We start from the raw sequence: 14167 nt of genomic DNA on the forward strand, positions 1-14167 counted from the left end.
GTGCCTTTCTCCCCACTGCTGAACAACTACAACCAGCCTGTGTATAACTGGGGTTGAAAGGGGACAGAACTTTCAATCAAGAGAGAAATGTGACTTCTGGCAAGTCCTAGAACTATTCTTACTAATCATAAAGGACAACCCCAGAGCAGATTTGTCTCTAGTGGGAGAGGAGTTAAGCACAGTTCTCAGGCTTTCCGCTCCCCCACTCACTCGTTTTCAGCATGCAACCTTGGAATGTGTGATGCGATAAAGAAGAGATTTGCAGAGTGCATTTTTGAATGCTACCAAATGAATTCTCACACATCTAGGATTAGCGAGAAGGGCACTGCTCTTCTGAAATGCTAGGCCCAGGAAAGAATGCTAGAGAAATTAAGTATTTTGCGAATTCCAGTATGAGCCAGCATGATCTGCACTTTCCCCAGCTAATATGTGTATTAGAATTTTGCAATGCAGTTTTTGGCTCTAAATTTTTTTTTTTAAGTTTCTTAGTTAAAATACATCCAGAAATGCTCCTTTAAATGAATGAGTATTTTTGCATGTTTTGGTTTGTTTGTGTTTTTTTAAATGCAGAACTAGGACAGAATGGGTTTATGAATTAACACAGGCAAAAAAATAACACAGACCTTGGCCTTCTCCTCTAATATCATGTGCAGCTCTTGTTCACCCATCCAGGCCTCAGCCTCCGCAATATCGAAGTAGAACTGTTGGGCCATCTGCGCTTGCTCCAGGCGCCCGTGCCGCTGCTCCACCTGGCTCTGCAGCTCCTGCCACATCTCCTGCAAAGCCTCCACACGCCCCTGCAGCTCCGCTTCCAGGCCGCTGCATGCCAGCCCCTGCCACCTCCCTAGGATGTCATTGATTCGTGGCTGGTGGCCCTGGATCTCCTTCTGCAGGGTCTGGAAGTGTCAGGAAGAGGGAAGAAGAAAAGTGCACGGTTAAAACTCTGGAATTCGCTCCCCCAAAGAGGTAGCGATGGCCACCGACTCGGATAGCTTTAGGAAAGGATTAGTCAAATTCCTGGAGCAGTGAAGGCTATCAGTGGCCACTGGCCTTGACGGCTATGTTCTCCCTCCACTGCTGGACACAGTGTGCCCTGAATGCCAGTTGTTGGGCTTGCAAGCTTCTCATGATGGGTATCTGGTTGACCATTGTGAGAACAGGAAGTTGGGCTAGTTGGGTGTTCGGCCTGATCCAGCAGGGCTCATCTTGGTGTTCTTTTGAGCAAGGGTGTGTGTGACATGACAAAGGCATGTAAAATTCAGTATGGTGATGTGCAGAGAAAGTGGAAAGAGATGTTTGTCTCCCTTTCTTATTTCACTTTTATTTTATTAGATTTACATACCACGCTTTATCGTAAGATCTCGGGGGGGGGGGGCGTTTCGCAGAATAAAGCACAAGATGAAAACAAGGAAATGGGCTAAACAAAACAGCAAAACAATAACCCCCCACTTCCCACAGGCACATTTAAAAGGCTGTAGAATATTCATCAGCCAAAGGCCTGGTGGAAGAGGAACATTTCTGCCTCCTGCCTAAAAATATACAGTGAAGGCACCCGGCCCTGGGGAGAGCATTCCACAAAGGGGGAGCCTCTGCAGAGAAACCACCACACCCAACTAAGCCTTACCTGGTTTTTCTTGATCAGTAGTTGGACAGTGGGAAGATCTTTGCCATGGTCAGTGGAGACTGCCATGGGCATCCGCTCCTTCACCCACAACTGCAGGACACAAGGCGAGAAAAAGGTTAAGAAATGCCAAGAGGCTCCATAGCAGAAAAACTCAGCGGGGCAAGAGTCATGTTACTGCTCATTTGAGGGGGGGCGGGACGAGGGTTGTTATTTAAAATAAATAAATCACACACACAATATCCCACCAGTTAAATTTAAAATATATATATTCCAGAGTGGTATACAATATATGAAGGTAAAGGACGCAACAACATAAAATATACATATAAAACCAGAAAATTTGTTAAGCAATTCAAAGGCTATGGAGAAGTGAAAACTATTGACTGCACATGAAGATCGCACAGGTGTAAATAAATTCACCACCCTGCATTTGTGAGGGAATGCTTATAAGCAGGTTTTTTAAACAACAATTTTAAAAAAATGGCAATGTTTTCTGCATATACTTATGTTGATGCTTATTTTGGCTCTGTGAAATGCATATTACAGGCAACTTCCCATTTGCACTGGGGTTGCATTCCAGGTCATCATGAGAATAAACCTGCCCCATCCCTTTCCAGGACATAAAACGGCACATGCGCCAGCCATCCTGGAACAATCAAACATGCACAAAATGGTAACTGTCTGTAGCATGAGTGTGTTTATGCATTAGGCCTGGTTGGCCAAAGAGCAATAAACTATTCAGATATCCTGAAAATATACATTTTATAAAAATTACATAAAAGCAGCATAAAGTCTCTGGCATCCTAAGACATTCCGGTGCCTGCAATGGAGCCCAAATGGGCCCCCCTCTTCCACTAGCTCCAATCCTTTATAAAGTCTGGCTGTGCCATTCAGGTGCAGTCATCTATCTGATAGCGCTGCCTGAAACAGGTTGCTTCTCCCTACTCAGTAGTTCGGCCTGATCCAGCAGGGCTCATCTTGGCGTTCTTTTGAGCAAGGGTGTGTGTGACACACCCTTTACAAAGGCATGTAAAATTCAGTATGGTGATGTGCAGAGAAAGTGGAAAGATGTTTGTCTCCCTTTCTTATTTCACTTACTTATTTATTTTATTAGATTTACATACCACGCTTTATCGTAAGATCTCGGGGGGGGGGGCGTTCCCTGAAACCCTGGCTCCCTGCACAGTGGCTCTCCCTCTCCTCTGATCCCTCCCCTGACTCACAATTTCATCCTCCAGGTCGCGGTTGAACTGGTGCTCCTCCTTGGAGGCCAGCAGCTTCTCGCAGCGCTCCCTGAGTGGTGCCCGCAGCTCTGCAAACCTGTCTTCCACTGCCTGCAGTTTGCCATCCACCTCCACGGTGTTGGAGTCCTCCGGGCTGAGGGCCAGCGCTTGGGCTTTGAGGCCCTCCACCTCCTTCTCCCGCACATCCATCTGGTTTTCCAGCATCTGGGATTGGAGAAAGAAGGTGTTGGGAATGCAGAAGGATCGTGGGGTGTTGCAGCTCTGCAAATTCCTGCGGCATCATTACCACTTCATCCCAGCAGCCTCCCTCTGCTTCTGCAGATTTTGGCCCTTTCCTCCAAAGAGGAATTTGGTGCAGGTGGAAATTCATCACAGCCAAACCCTTCACCCCTGCCGCACAGCACGCACTCACCTGCTGTTTCTTGAGCAAAATGTTGACGCTGGTTAAGTCCTTCCCGTAGTCATCAGAGTGCAGCTGGGCCTGGAGGCCGCTCAGCCAGGCCTCCATGGCGGAACAGCTCTGAGTGAAGAGCTCGGCGCGGTTGGCGTCAAAGAGGCACTGAGCTTTGCTCTGGGTGCTGGATTCCAGCTCCTCCCAGAGCTTCTGCAGGTTGTCCAGCTTGGCTCTCACCACGGGCTCCAGCTCTGGCTTCTCGGCCACCAGCTGCTCTCCCTCCTGCCGAAAGGAGGACACAGATGCTGACGGAAATGTTGCAGGGGGCGGAATGGAATAGTGTGAGTGGAGGTGGAATGGGGTATCCTGGAACAGGTCACAGCTGATTAACTGGACCCCTGAGCAGCAGGAAAACTCCACCCTGCAACATTTTGTTACAGGTCCCCCATCATCATCATCTGCTATAATTCAGCCTGCTTACATGAAGAAGGGAGTGCTTTAACTTACCACCGAAGAAACCACAGCCACCCATTGAATTAACAGAGATTGCTTCCAAGCTTTAAGGCAGGCTCAAGGCCCCAGCAACTCTCCGATAAAGAAGCCGGGGCATGAAAACCAAGGGGTCCCCTGAGCATGTGCAAAACACATGCACAGCTACTTCTGTTATTAATTAGTGGGCTTCCAGGAGTGATAATGCCACTGCAAGGAGGTTTCAGCACCAGCTCAGGGCTTTGTAAGAAGACCCACCTTCTGGATCTTCTCCAGCCAGCCCTTGTTGGAGGCCAGCTCGGCCATGAAGGCCTGGTGCTTCTGCCACTTGGTGTGGAGGTTCCGGGCTTCATCATATGACATGTCCTGAGCTGACAGCATCTTCTCATTGATCCACAGGGTGAGCTGGAGGAAAGACAGGAAGAGAGCATCATCGGGTGAGAGTCCCCTAAGGAGAACCAGCAATCTAAGAACACCTAATGCTAAAAAACTTTCCCCTAAATAGATCTCAGTTTTCAATGTAGGTGGGCAGGAGAGCCAGCCATAAGATGATGCAATTGAAGACTTGCCTAGCATGGCATCCTGTTTCCCACCACTGGCCCACTAGGTGTCCCTGGGAGGTCAACAAGAAGGAAATGAAGGCCATTAGCCCCCTCCCACTCATGTTCCCCAGCAACTGGCATTCAGGGACTTGCTGCCTCTGATCCCAGAGAAAGGATACAGCTGTCCTGAGCTCTGCCTTTTTAAAATGGCGGTGGGGGAATATGACTCTGGCTGGGGGACCCATGCTGACCCCAAGCTCACTATGGCCACAATCACACACCGTACATTTGAAGCACGATGATACCATTTTAAACTACCATGGCTGTCATATATTATGTTTATAAATCAACACAGAAATAAATGTAACTTGTATCAAATTCACATTGGCTGGGCATTCATAATCTGTCAAAGGCGATCCTGCTCACCTCTTGACAGTCTTGCAGAAAATGCTGCAGTTCCCGATTGTCACGGAGGCGGGCCAGAAGGTCCTGAGCTGCCTGCTGGTTTTTCCTATGCCTGGAAGAGAGAGGGAAGACAAGGCGTAAAGTAACCAGAAGGAGCTGCTTGGTAATACTGCCCACAGCCGTTTTCCTGGGAGAGGAAGCAAGGAGAGTGCCACAATTATTTTACAAATTTATATAGCCCACCCTTCAACACTAGTGTTACTAGAAAGGCCCACAAAACAACAGCTATAACGAAATGGAACAATGCAGGATAAAACAGAGGATTACAGCATTTAAAAAACTGAGCAGAAAGTAAATGATCAACAGGGGGACGGGGACGGAAAGGGTGATGAGCAAATGGAAGGGGGAATCCTGGAAAATGGGGTGACTGGAAGGCTGGAACCCTGAACACTACAATATTTTGCTGCAGGTCTCACATGCTGTTTTACTTGCAACTTTGAGGAACAGAAAGCGGTGCCAGCACTCTTCCAAGTCCCATTTTACAGCTGGTGATCACTGAGGCTCAAAGCCTTAGCTTATGGATAGGACTGCAGTCTGTCTGTCAGGAATAGGAAACTCTTCCCTATATCTACTGCAAATAACCCAAAGATCTTCCTCGTCGACCTTCTGCCCATTACCTGCTCCAAGTTGCTAGATCGTGCTCCCTTTTCCAAACCAGATTACCGCTACCAGCGTTTCTGCACAGAGTAATCCCCCTCACCTGCTGTCAATGGAATTGACCTTCTCCTGGATCTTGTCAGAGTGGAGCCCGTCCTCCATGATAAGCTTCCGGCCAGAGTCCACCAGCCCCTTGATCTTCTCCCCGTTGGCCTCCATGGTGGTCATGAAATCCTCATGTTTTTTAATGGCAGCCTCAGCAGCTTGGAGGGAGCTGGGCATGCTTGTGTGAGTCAGCATATATTCCTGTCAAAAAAGAAAAAAAAAGTGTGTGTGTGTGTGTGTTGATCATCCCAAGAAAGCACCATCAGAGAACACCCTGGACAAGGAGAGGCGAAAAATGGAGACTGCATAAGCCCTGGAGTCAAAGTGGGTAATTTCTAGGCTGTGAGACTAATTGTTTATTTCATTATTTCATAAAATTTATATACAGCTTGACTGTAGGAGGCGGGAAACCTCAAAGTGGTTTACAAAAAGAATTTTTAAAATATCAGTAAAAAACAGTTGTTTAAAACATTCAAAAAATAATGAAAATCAACAATCAGAGATCATTTAAACATGTGTCAATATTCTACATGCCTAAATAAAAAAGGTCTTCAACAGAAATAAAAAAAGATACACTGAAGGAGCCTGCCTGATGTCAATAGGCAGGGAGTTGCAAAGTGTGGCTGTTGCCACACTAAAAGAACAATTTCTTACAAATGCAGAACGAGTGTTACACAGCACCTGGAACAGCACTGGTTCTGCCAATCAAAGTGGTTCACTTAAAAATGCGGATGAAGCAACATCTTCCTCCAATCTCTCTTCTTCTCAAATCCGCAGAATGCAAGGTAGCCACTTGCATTTTCTCCTTTGGGGAAATAACTGCAGTGCTATTTTTCTTTATAAAAAAGGTTCCAGGAATCACCATGAACACCTCCCTCGCTCTCTTAGAATGGCAATGGCACCCCCACCTGAAAGGTGATGGAATGGAGTTCTGGCAAGTTCCGGCTGAAAAAAAGCCCTGCCTACTCAACCACTGTTCACGTCCCAAGTTGGTCCCAATCTCCTGGCACTGCAAGGTTATGGGTCAATGCTGGCACCATCGTTGTTCCTACAACCCTTTACACCTCAGGGGTGGGGAAGGCTTTACCAGCCCTAGAGCCTCATTTCCTTCTAGGGGGACCGCGTGCCAGCGGTAGGCAGGGCCAGAGGCAAAAGTGGGCAGAGCAACAAAGGTAAAATTTGTAGTTTCTACACACACTCACACACCCTCTCCCTGTTCCATCCAGGCCAACGTTTCCCAAACTTGAATGTCCAGCTGTTTTTGGACTAAAAACGCCACCACCCCTGACCACTGGTCCTGCTAGCTAGGGATGATGGGAGTTGTAGTCCAAAAACAGCTGGAGACCCAAGTTTGGGAAACACTGATCCAGGCAAAGAGGAGGCATCATCAGAGTTCCAAGACACATTCCAGTCAACCAAAAAAAAGCCATAAAGGGTAAAAAACTGGCCACTGAGGGGTGTGACCTGGGGAGAGAGGTGGCGGCTTAGAGCAGGGGTCAGCAAACCTTTTCAGCAGGGGGGCGGTCCACTGTCCCTCAGACCTTGTCGGGGGCCAAATTATATTTTGAGGGGAAAAAATGAACCAATTCCTATGGCCCACAAATAACCCAGAGATGCATTTTAAATAAAAGGGCACATTCTACTCATGTAAAACACACTGATTTCCGGACCGTCTACGGGCCAGATTTAGAAGGCGATTGGGCCAGATCCAGCCCCCGGGCCTTAGTTTGTTTACCCATGGCTTAAAGGGATTCTGGAGGGCCACATCTGGTCCCCGAGGCTGTGGGCCCCAACTGTGCCTTACCTGGTTGCTGAGCACCCCTTCCACCTGCTTGGTGTCTCTCAGGAAGATCTGGAAGCTGTAGGCTTGGGAGAGCAGCTGGTGCCGGTTCTCCCACATCTGGTCCAGCTCATTCCAGCCAGTGTCAAGGGCCTGGAGGCGCTGCTGAAGGAACATGTGCTGGGCATCGGTGTGGCCTTGCGTCACCTCCTCCCCCATGGCCCGCAAGCGCCGGTAGTCGCCCCTGTAGTGCTCCACCTCGTTCCGGATGGTTTCATGCTGGTTCAGCAAACGCTCTGCCTCCGGCAGGGTGGCCGGCACGTCTTCCGAAGCGATGGCCGTCTGGGTGCGCAGAAGCCACGCCTGGAAGTCATCCAAGTCCCGCAAGAAGCCCTGAAGCTTGCTGGCTTCTCCCAGGGACTCCTCGCGTCGGCGCATGGTCCCCCGTAGCTCGTCCCAGGTCCCGTCGACTTCGGACAAGCGGTCCAAAATGGCAGGAGCCTGCTCTGGGTGCTGGTCTGCCAGGCGGGTGGCCTCCTCCCGCAAGTCCCGCACTTTGCCCTGGATGGCCTCCAAGTCCCGCTCCATGCCCGCCAGCTTGCGCTGCAGGGCCATGACCCCTGCCAGGTCGTTGCCCAAGCCTTGGGTGGACTCGATCACTTTGGTTTTCTCCCGCATCCAAGCCTTGGTCTCATTGCACTCCAAGTAGTAATTCTGGATGCTGAGAGCCGAGGTCAATGCATCCTTCTTGCGGCTGGCCAAGGCTTGGAACTGCTGCCACCTGAGAGAAGGGGGAAGGAGGGGAGATCCAATTCAATGCTGCCATGGCCGCCACCTCCATTTTTAATGTGAAACTCGTATATTGAAAGATAAAATTTCATCTTCATTTCCCACTCAGGTCCAGGGCCCAGTGGTGGGGAACCTCTGCAGCCACTTCAACCCAAAAAAACCTTTTGGGAGGGGGGTTGGTCAGGAACCCTCTAGGAAAATGTGAGATGATAGGGCACAGGTGGAGGAGGATAACCTTTCCTTTGACAAACTTCCTTAAATTGACTTTAGGATCTAAGGCTGAGGTTGGGCGATTCCCCTTTACAGCCAGCAGCCGCCCCAACCACGTTGTTCAGGTTCCCACCCAACCCACCACAGAGGCATTTTGGGGGCACAGGAGGCTAAAAAGAGGAGGCCAATTTTGTGCATCTCCTTAAGTCAACTTGTTTTTGGGAGAGGCACCTGTCAGATTTTCCACCCCAAGTTTGCCAAAATAACTTTGATTCTCTCCACCTTGATGTGTGGGAAGCTCAAGGGCTATTCCACATAAGGCAGAAAAATAATACGGCAGCAAATTATTATTATTGTTGTTGTTGTTGTTCCCTATTTTCTCATGCATGATAAATTGTTAATTTATATTCCCGATAGGAATTTTATGTGTCTAATATTTAAAATTATTGATATATCAACGATTACTTATTGTTTAATAAAATGAAATAATCTAATGTCAGCTACTTTCTACAAAACAATGTTGTTGTTGTTGTTGTTGCTTAGATCTCTTACCCACCTTTCAATAGGCAGGTCACAATATTATTAATATATAATATTAGAATCAGTCAAAACTTTTTACAAATGAAAGAATAAGGTTGTCCTAAAAACATATCTCAGGTTTTTTTAAAAAGGTAAAAAGGTCCAGACAAAGACGACTATGGGGTGCAGCACTCATCTTGCTTTCAGACTGATGGAGCTGGAGCTTGTCCACAGACAGTTTTCCGGGTCATGTGGCCAGCATGAATAAACCGCTTCTGGCGCAACAGAACACAGTGACGGAAGCCAGAGCGCAAGGAAACGTTATTTACCTTCCTGCCACAGTGGTACCTATTTAACTACTTGCACTGGCGCACTTTCCAACTGCTAAGTTGGCAGAAGCTGGGACAGAGCAACGGGATCTCACCCGCGTCCCTACAATATCTCAGGTAAGGAGCATATGACAAGAACTACGGTATAAAATGAAGGTGCCAGATACAGCTCTGCAGGAAAAGAATTCTAGTTTGGGGGCCGTCACACACACAAGCCACACTTCTAAGGGCCGCCTCTGCCAATCTTAACACTTGAGAAGGTCTGTAGGGAAGGAGGTGATCTTTCAGATATCTTGGGTCAGGTTTGTCAATCACTCAAACCATTGCACCATCTCCCTGTTCACACACACACACACACACACACACACACACACACACACACACTTCTAGATCCCCACCTGGAATTGAGCTGTTCCTGAGTGGCCTGGATGCTGTCCTTGTTCCTGTGGTCAGTTCCCAGAAGTCGGCTCGCAATCTCATTCACTGCTGCAATGCGGGAGGCCAGGTTATTCATCTCTGGCTCCAGAGTCTCAAACCTGAGACAACAAGGACCAAATGAGAAGTGGGAGAGAGATTGAATTAATTTATTAATTAACTGCATTTACATTTCATCATCTCCCCCCCAGCTCCGCCCAAGGAAGGTCAAAGCAGAGTACATGGCGACCACACCCATTTTATCCTGACAACAACCCTTCGAGGTGGGTTAGTCCAAGAGATAAGAGCAACCTGGCGCAAGGTCACCCAATAAGATTCAGGGACAAGTAAGGCTCTGAACATAGGTCTCCTCTCTCTCACGACCACACAATATGTTTAAAGCACTACTTTTATAATTTTAACCGTCATGGGGGAATCCTGGGAACTGTAGTCAGTTAAGGATGCTGGGAACTCTGTGAGATCAGCACCCTGAACTAACTACGGTCCTCAGGATTCTCAATGTCTGCTAAAATGGTGTAACAGTGCTTAAAACGAATGGAGTCACATATGACACAATACGTAATGCTGTGATGTCATATAGTACTGTGATGTCATGTATGATGTCAGGTGTCAGACAGGTGGCTGTGATTTGGGGAATGGGCCTCATGGGCTAAACGAGGACTCGTGCTGGGTCTACTTAAATCCATGGACTGGATGTTCCCTAGGCCTGCCAGAAATTAACTGCAAACAATATGAAGTATTTACTTTGAAGAACCCACAAACCGGCCCTCCACTCCTGGGCTAGAAGGGGGAACAAGGTGGCTGCTGGTTGAACCTACTCACCTTTGCTGAACCACTTCAAGATCTTCCAACTTCTCAGGGACATCCATCGTTTCGATCCAGTACTCCCTCTCCCCAATCCAGAGCCCACACGCATCTGCCTCGCTGAACATCTTGTAAAGGTTGAGAGCGTCCTGCAGGGCTTGCTTGCGATGCTCGGCGAGTGCAACCAGTTCCTCGTAGCGCTGCTCCAGTGCAGGGAGCCGCCCGTCCACCTCAGGGGCATGGGCAAAGGCAGGGGGCAGGCTCCGGGCCTGCTCGTGGAGGGCGTCGAGGGCAGGGCGGTGGTTGTGGATCTCCTCCTCCACATCCTTGTGCTTCTTCACCAGGCTCTGGGTGGAGTACTCATCATGGCCCACCTCAGAGCTGGACACCAAGCGCAGCGCATCCAGCAACCAGGCCTCCATGTCGTTGGCGTCCGCCTGGAACTGGTAGAGATTGGAGGCCTGGAGAAGGCGCTGCTCCCGCTCTCGGGACAGCGCCTCCAGCTGATCCCACTGCTCCTCGATTTCCCGGATCCGTTCGGCCACCTCGGCAGCCCCAAAGTGGCCCTCAGCAACCAGCTGGCGCCCTTCGGCTATGCTCTGCTGCAGCGGGCCAGCACGGCCGCTCATCTCGTCGCGGAAGGCGTTATGCTTGCTGGTCAGGCGCAACACACTCGTCAGGTCCTTGCCGAAGTCGCCCGACGACAGGATCTGGCTCTGCTCCCGGATCCAGGCCTCCTCCTCGCCCATGTCCCAGAAGAACTTCCAAAGGCGGCGCGACTCTTCCAGTTTGGCACGCCGTTGCGCTGCCAATGCCACTAGCTCCCGATAGCACCGGTCCAGTGTTGCCACACGCTCTTGGACAAGGTGGGGGTCACAGGGCTTGTAAGCTGCAGGCAGGAAAACCGAAGTGAGGAGCCGCATTCCTGTCAACTTTCGCAAAATCTGCAGCAGAAATTGACGCTCCCTACTTGGGCCTCAACCTGCTCCCTACACCTACCATTTTACCCACAATAAAGGAATGATAATTGGCAGTGGAGTCACACTGATCATCTTAGCAAATCCCATGTTGCACAGAGAGTCCTACAACTGCTGTGGAAGTCTCAGGGAACAGCAAGAAGGATAGGAAAGAGGGGAAAGTTGCGAGATAAGGTTTTGAAATGGGGAGCCAAGGGCACTCCCACTCTGTTCCCCCTCCCTCCCTTCATCCATACTTCCTCTTCAAGCTCCCGAGGCTCTTACCTTCCCCAGGGGTGGCAAAGCGCTGGGCAGCGGCACTGATGGCTTTCACCCGTTCGGCCTGGACGGAGATGTCGGCCTCCACCAGAGCGTGGATCTGCAGCAGGTCCTCCACGCCATGCAGGTGTTTCCCGAAGTCCTGAGACTGAAGGCGGCCCTGTGAGGAAAGGCAGCACGGGATGAGGGGGACCTGACGCCTGGCCTCATCTCAACCACCCTGCTTGGGGACCCAATAAAAAAGATGAAGGGGGTTCCTAGGCAAAGCTGCCCTTCCCTCTCCCCACTAGGGTCTTCCAGGGCAGGTGAGTCCCTAAATATGAAGCTCCCTCACTTCTCTTTCTCGGCCAGTAGAAATAAATAATAACCTGTGAATTCATAATATCAGAATTGGAAAGGACCTCAGCAGTCATTGACTCCAGGACAATTTATTTTGCTGCCCTGGACAGGGCCCAAAGGCAACACTCCTGTTGGCTTCAGAGGTTTCTGCATCTGGTAGCAATAGGAACCCTGGAAACTGCTTCACACCAAGTCAGACCCATTGGTCCATCTAGCTATGTGTTGTATACACTGACTGGCAGCAACTCTCCAAGGTTTCAGGCAGGGTTCTCTCCTAGCCCTACCTGGAGATGCTGGGGGTTGAAGCTGGGATCCTCTGTGTACAGGGCAGGTGGTCTCCCATGGAGCTATGGCCTCATCCCCTATTCAGATGCAATCCATAGCACTGGACACGACCTCAAAGGTGGCTTAGTCCAACACATACACCCCTCCAATACAGGAAATGCACTCTCAAGCATCACCCCTCTTGCACACCACAGCCTCGCCAGCTACCTTCATCTCTTCCAGCCAATCCATGAGGTAGGCCAAGTCCTGGAACATCTTCTGCAGCTCGAAATGGAGCATCAGGCGCTCCCGGCGAGCAGCCACCAGCTCGCGCAAGTAGTCCCAGAGCCTCGCCACGTTGTTCTTGCGCGCCAACACCCGCTTGATATCATGGTAGCCCTCCGCCTCCAGCTCGGCTGCCACCGCATTCACGGCTGCCACACGCTCACTGTATGCCACGATGTCCGTCTCGATGGCTTCATGTTTCCGCACCGCGGCCTCTACCGCCGAAATGTCCAAGCCAAAGTTATCCTGCAGATTGCAGAGCAAGAGAGAAAGAATCTCATTCTTCAGGGTTCTGGGGTAAAGTTGTCCGTCCCTCCCACTCTCACAGATCAGACAGAGAGACAGACACTTCAGGTTCAGAAAAGTGCCACCAAAATGATCAAGGGAATGGAGCGATTCTCCTCAATACATGGCATGGGGAAAGTGAATAGAGCAAGTTTTCCCTCTAATTATTATTGTTATTAGTAAATAAAATCAAATACAATACACACTAAAACATCAGACATTTTAAACTTCCCTGTACAGGTCTGCCTTCAGATGTCTTCAGAAAGTCAGAAGATAGTTGTTTATCTCCTTAACATCTGATGGGAGGGCATTCCACATGGCAGGTGCAACTACAAAGAAGGCCCTCTGCCTGGTTCCCTGTAGCTTCACTTCTCACAGTGAAGGAACTGCCAGAAGGCCCTTAGAGGCCGGGCTGAACAATGGGGTTGGAGACACTCCTTCAGGTATGCAGAACCAAAGGGCTTTAAAGGTCAACACCAACACTTTGAATTGTGCTCGGAATCTACTGGGAGCCAATGTAAGATCCTTTAGCTGGGTCTAGGAAGCCGCTCCCAGTCACCAGTCTGGCAGCCATATTCTGGATTAACTGTAGTTTCCAAGTCACCTTCAAAGGTCCCAATGAAGCTGAATGCAGTCCCAAGATTCTTTGGGGGACGTCATATGCTTTAAATGTGCATTGGATGTGCTTTAAATGCATGGTGTGGATCTGCCCCTAGACACAACCTAAATGCTCCTCCTCCTCCTTTCACTGACCTGGGAGACGAGGCGCTGGTTCTCACTCAGCCAGGTCTCACGCATGGCTGCCTTGCGGTCGAAGCGTGCTGCCAGCTGCTCCAGCTTCTCCTGCCGAATCAGCTCATTGCGCAGCGCCAGCTCTCTCTCATGCTCCGCTTTCTCCAGCCGCTCCCAGCCCTGTAGAGGAGGAAGGAAATCATGGAGACAAACATTTCCAAAACAAGTGTTTTAATTTCTTTAAAAGGAGAAGTGATTCAGTTTGCTTTGAAGCTTTGGCTGCAGAATTTTCAAGGCATTCTGCACATGCTCAGAGGTAATGCCCCCATTATTATTCTAATTATTATTGCAGTGCTCAACTGGAAATGAGTTCATGAGCTGATTCTTGATTAAAATTAAATCCAGATTCCAGGAAATTGCCCAAATGAATGGACTTGCCTATTAATCATTAATCATTGTTGGCTGACGGCTTCTATTTGGAATCGACAAATACCAGCTGAACCTGGACATAACTATTTGTTTGCTTCATCGTATAATGTGTTTCCAGCCTGCATTTCTTTAAAATCAAGGTGGTTCTAGTAGATTGAGACACTGCTCCAAATACAACACACATATTTAACATCTGTAGATTGGTAAGCACTAGGCCTCAGCTACCCAGGAACACCAACAAAATATACTCTCAAGTGTGCTTCCTTGGGCAA

At 49.3% G+C, this 14167-nt stretch overlaps 1 protein-coding gene across 2 annotated transcripts in view; it reads right to left on the minus strand.

The window, feature by feature from the left end:
• SPTBN2 (spectrin beta, non-erythrocytic 2) overlaps positions 1-14167 on the minus strand; it is a 98580-nt gene that overhangs the window by 13036 nt on the left and 71377 nt on the right. For both annotated transcript variants that reach the window (XM_081892185.1, XM_081892186.1), the window contains 13 exons: positions 13488-13646; positions 12393-12695; positions 11568-11721; positions 10345-11215; positions 9486-9623; positions 7265-8021; positions 5459-5661; positions 4720-4810; positions 4010-4156; positions 3281-3544; positions 2848-3072; positions 1625-1714; positions 624-896 (listed from right to left, as the gene is read on the minus strand). In XM_081892185.1, the coding sequence (XP_081748311.1) occupies positions 624-896; positions 1625-1714; positions 2848-3072; positions 3281-3544; positions 4010-4156; positions 4720-4810; positions 5459-5661; positions 7265-8021; positions 9486-9623; positions 10345-11215; positions 11568-11721; positions 12393-12695; positions 13488-13646 (3675 nt within the window). The remainder of the gene's footprint in view (positions 1-623; positions 897-1624; positions 1715-2847; positions 3073-3280; positions 3545-4009; positions 4157-4719; positions 4811-5458; positions 5662-7264; positions 8022-9485; positions 9624-10344; positions 11216-11567; positions 11722-12392; positions 12696-13487; positions 13647-14167) is intronic.

The sequence above is a fragment of the Podarcis melisellensis genome (genome assembly GCF_964234715.1).
Source record: "Podarcis melisellensis genome assembly, chromosome: 16".
NCBI lineage: Eukaryota > Metazoa > Chordata > Lepidosauria > Squamata > Lacertidae > Podarcis > Podarcis melisellensis.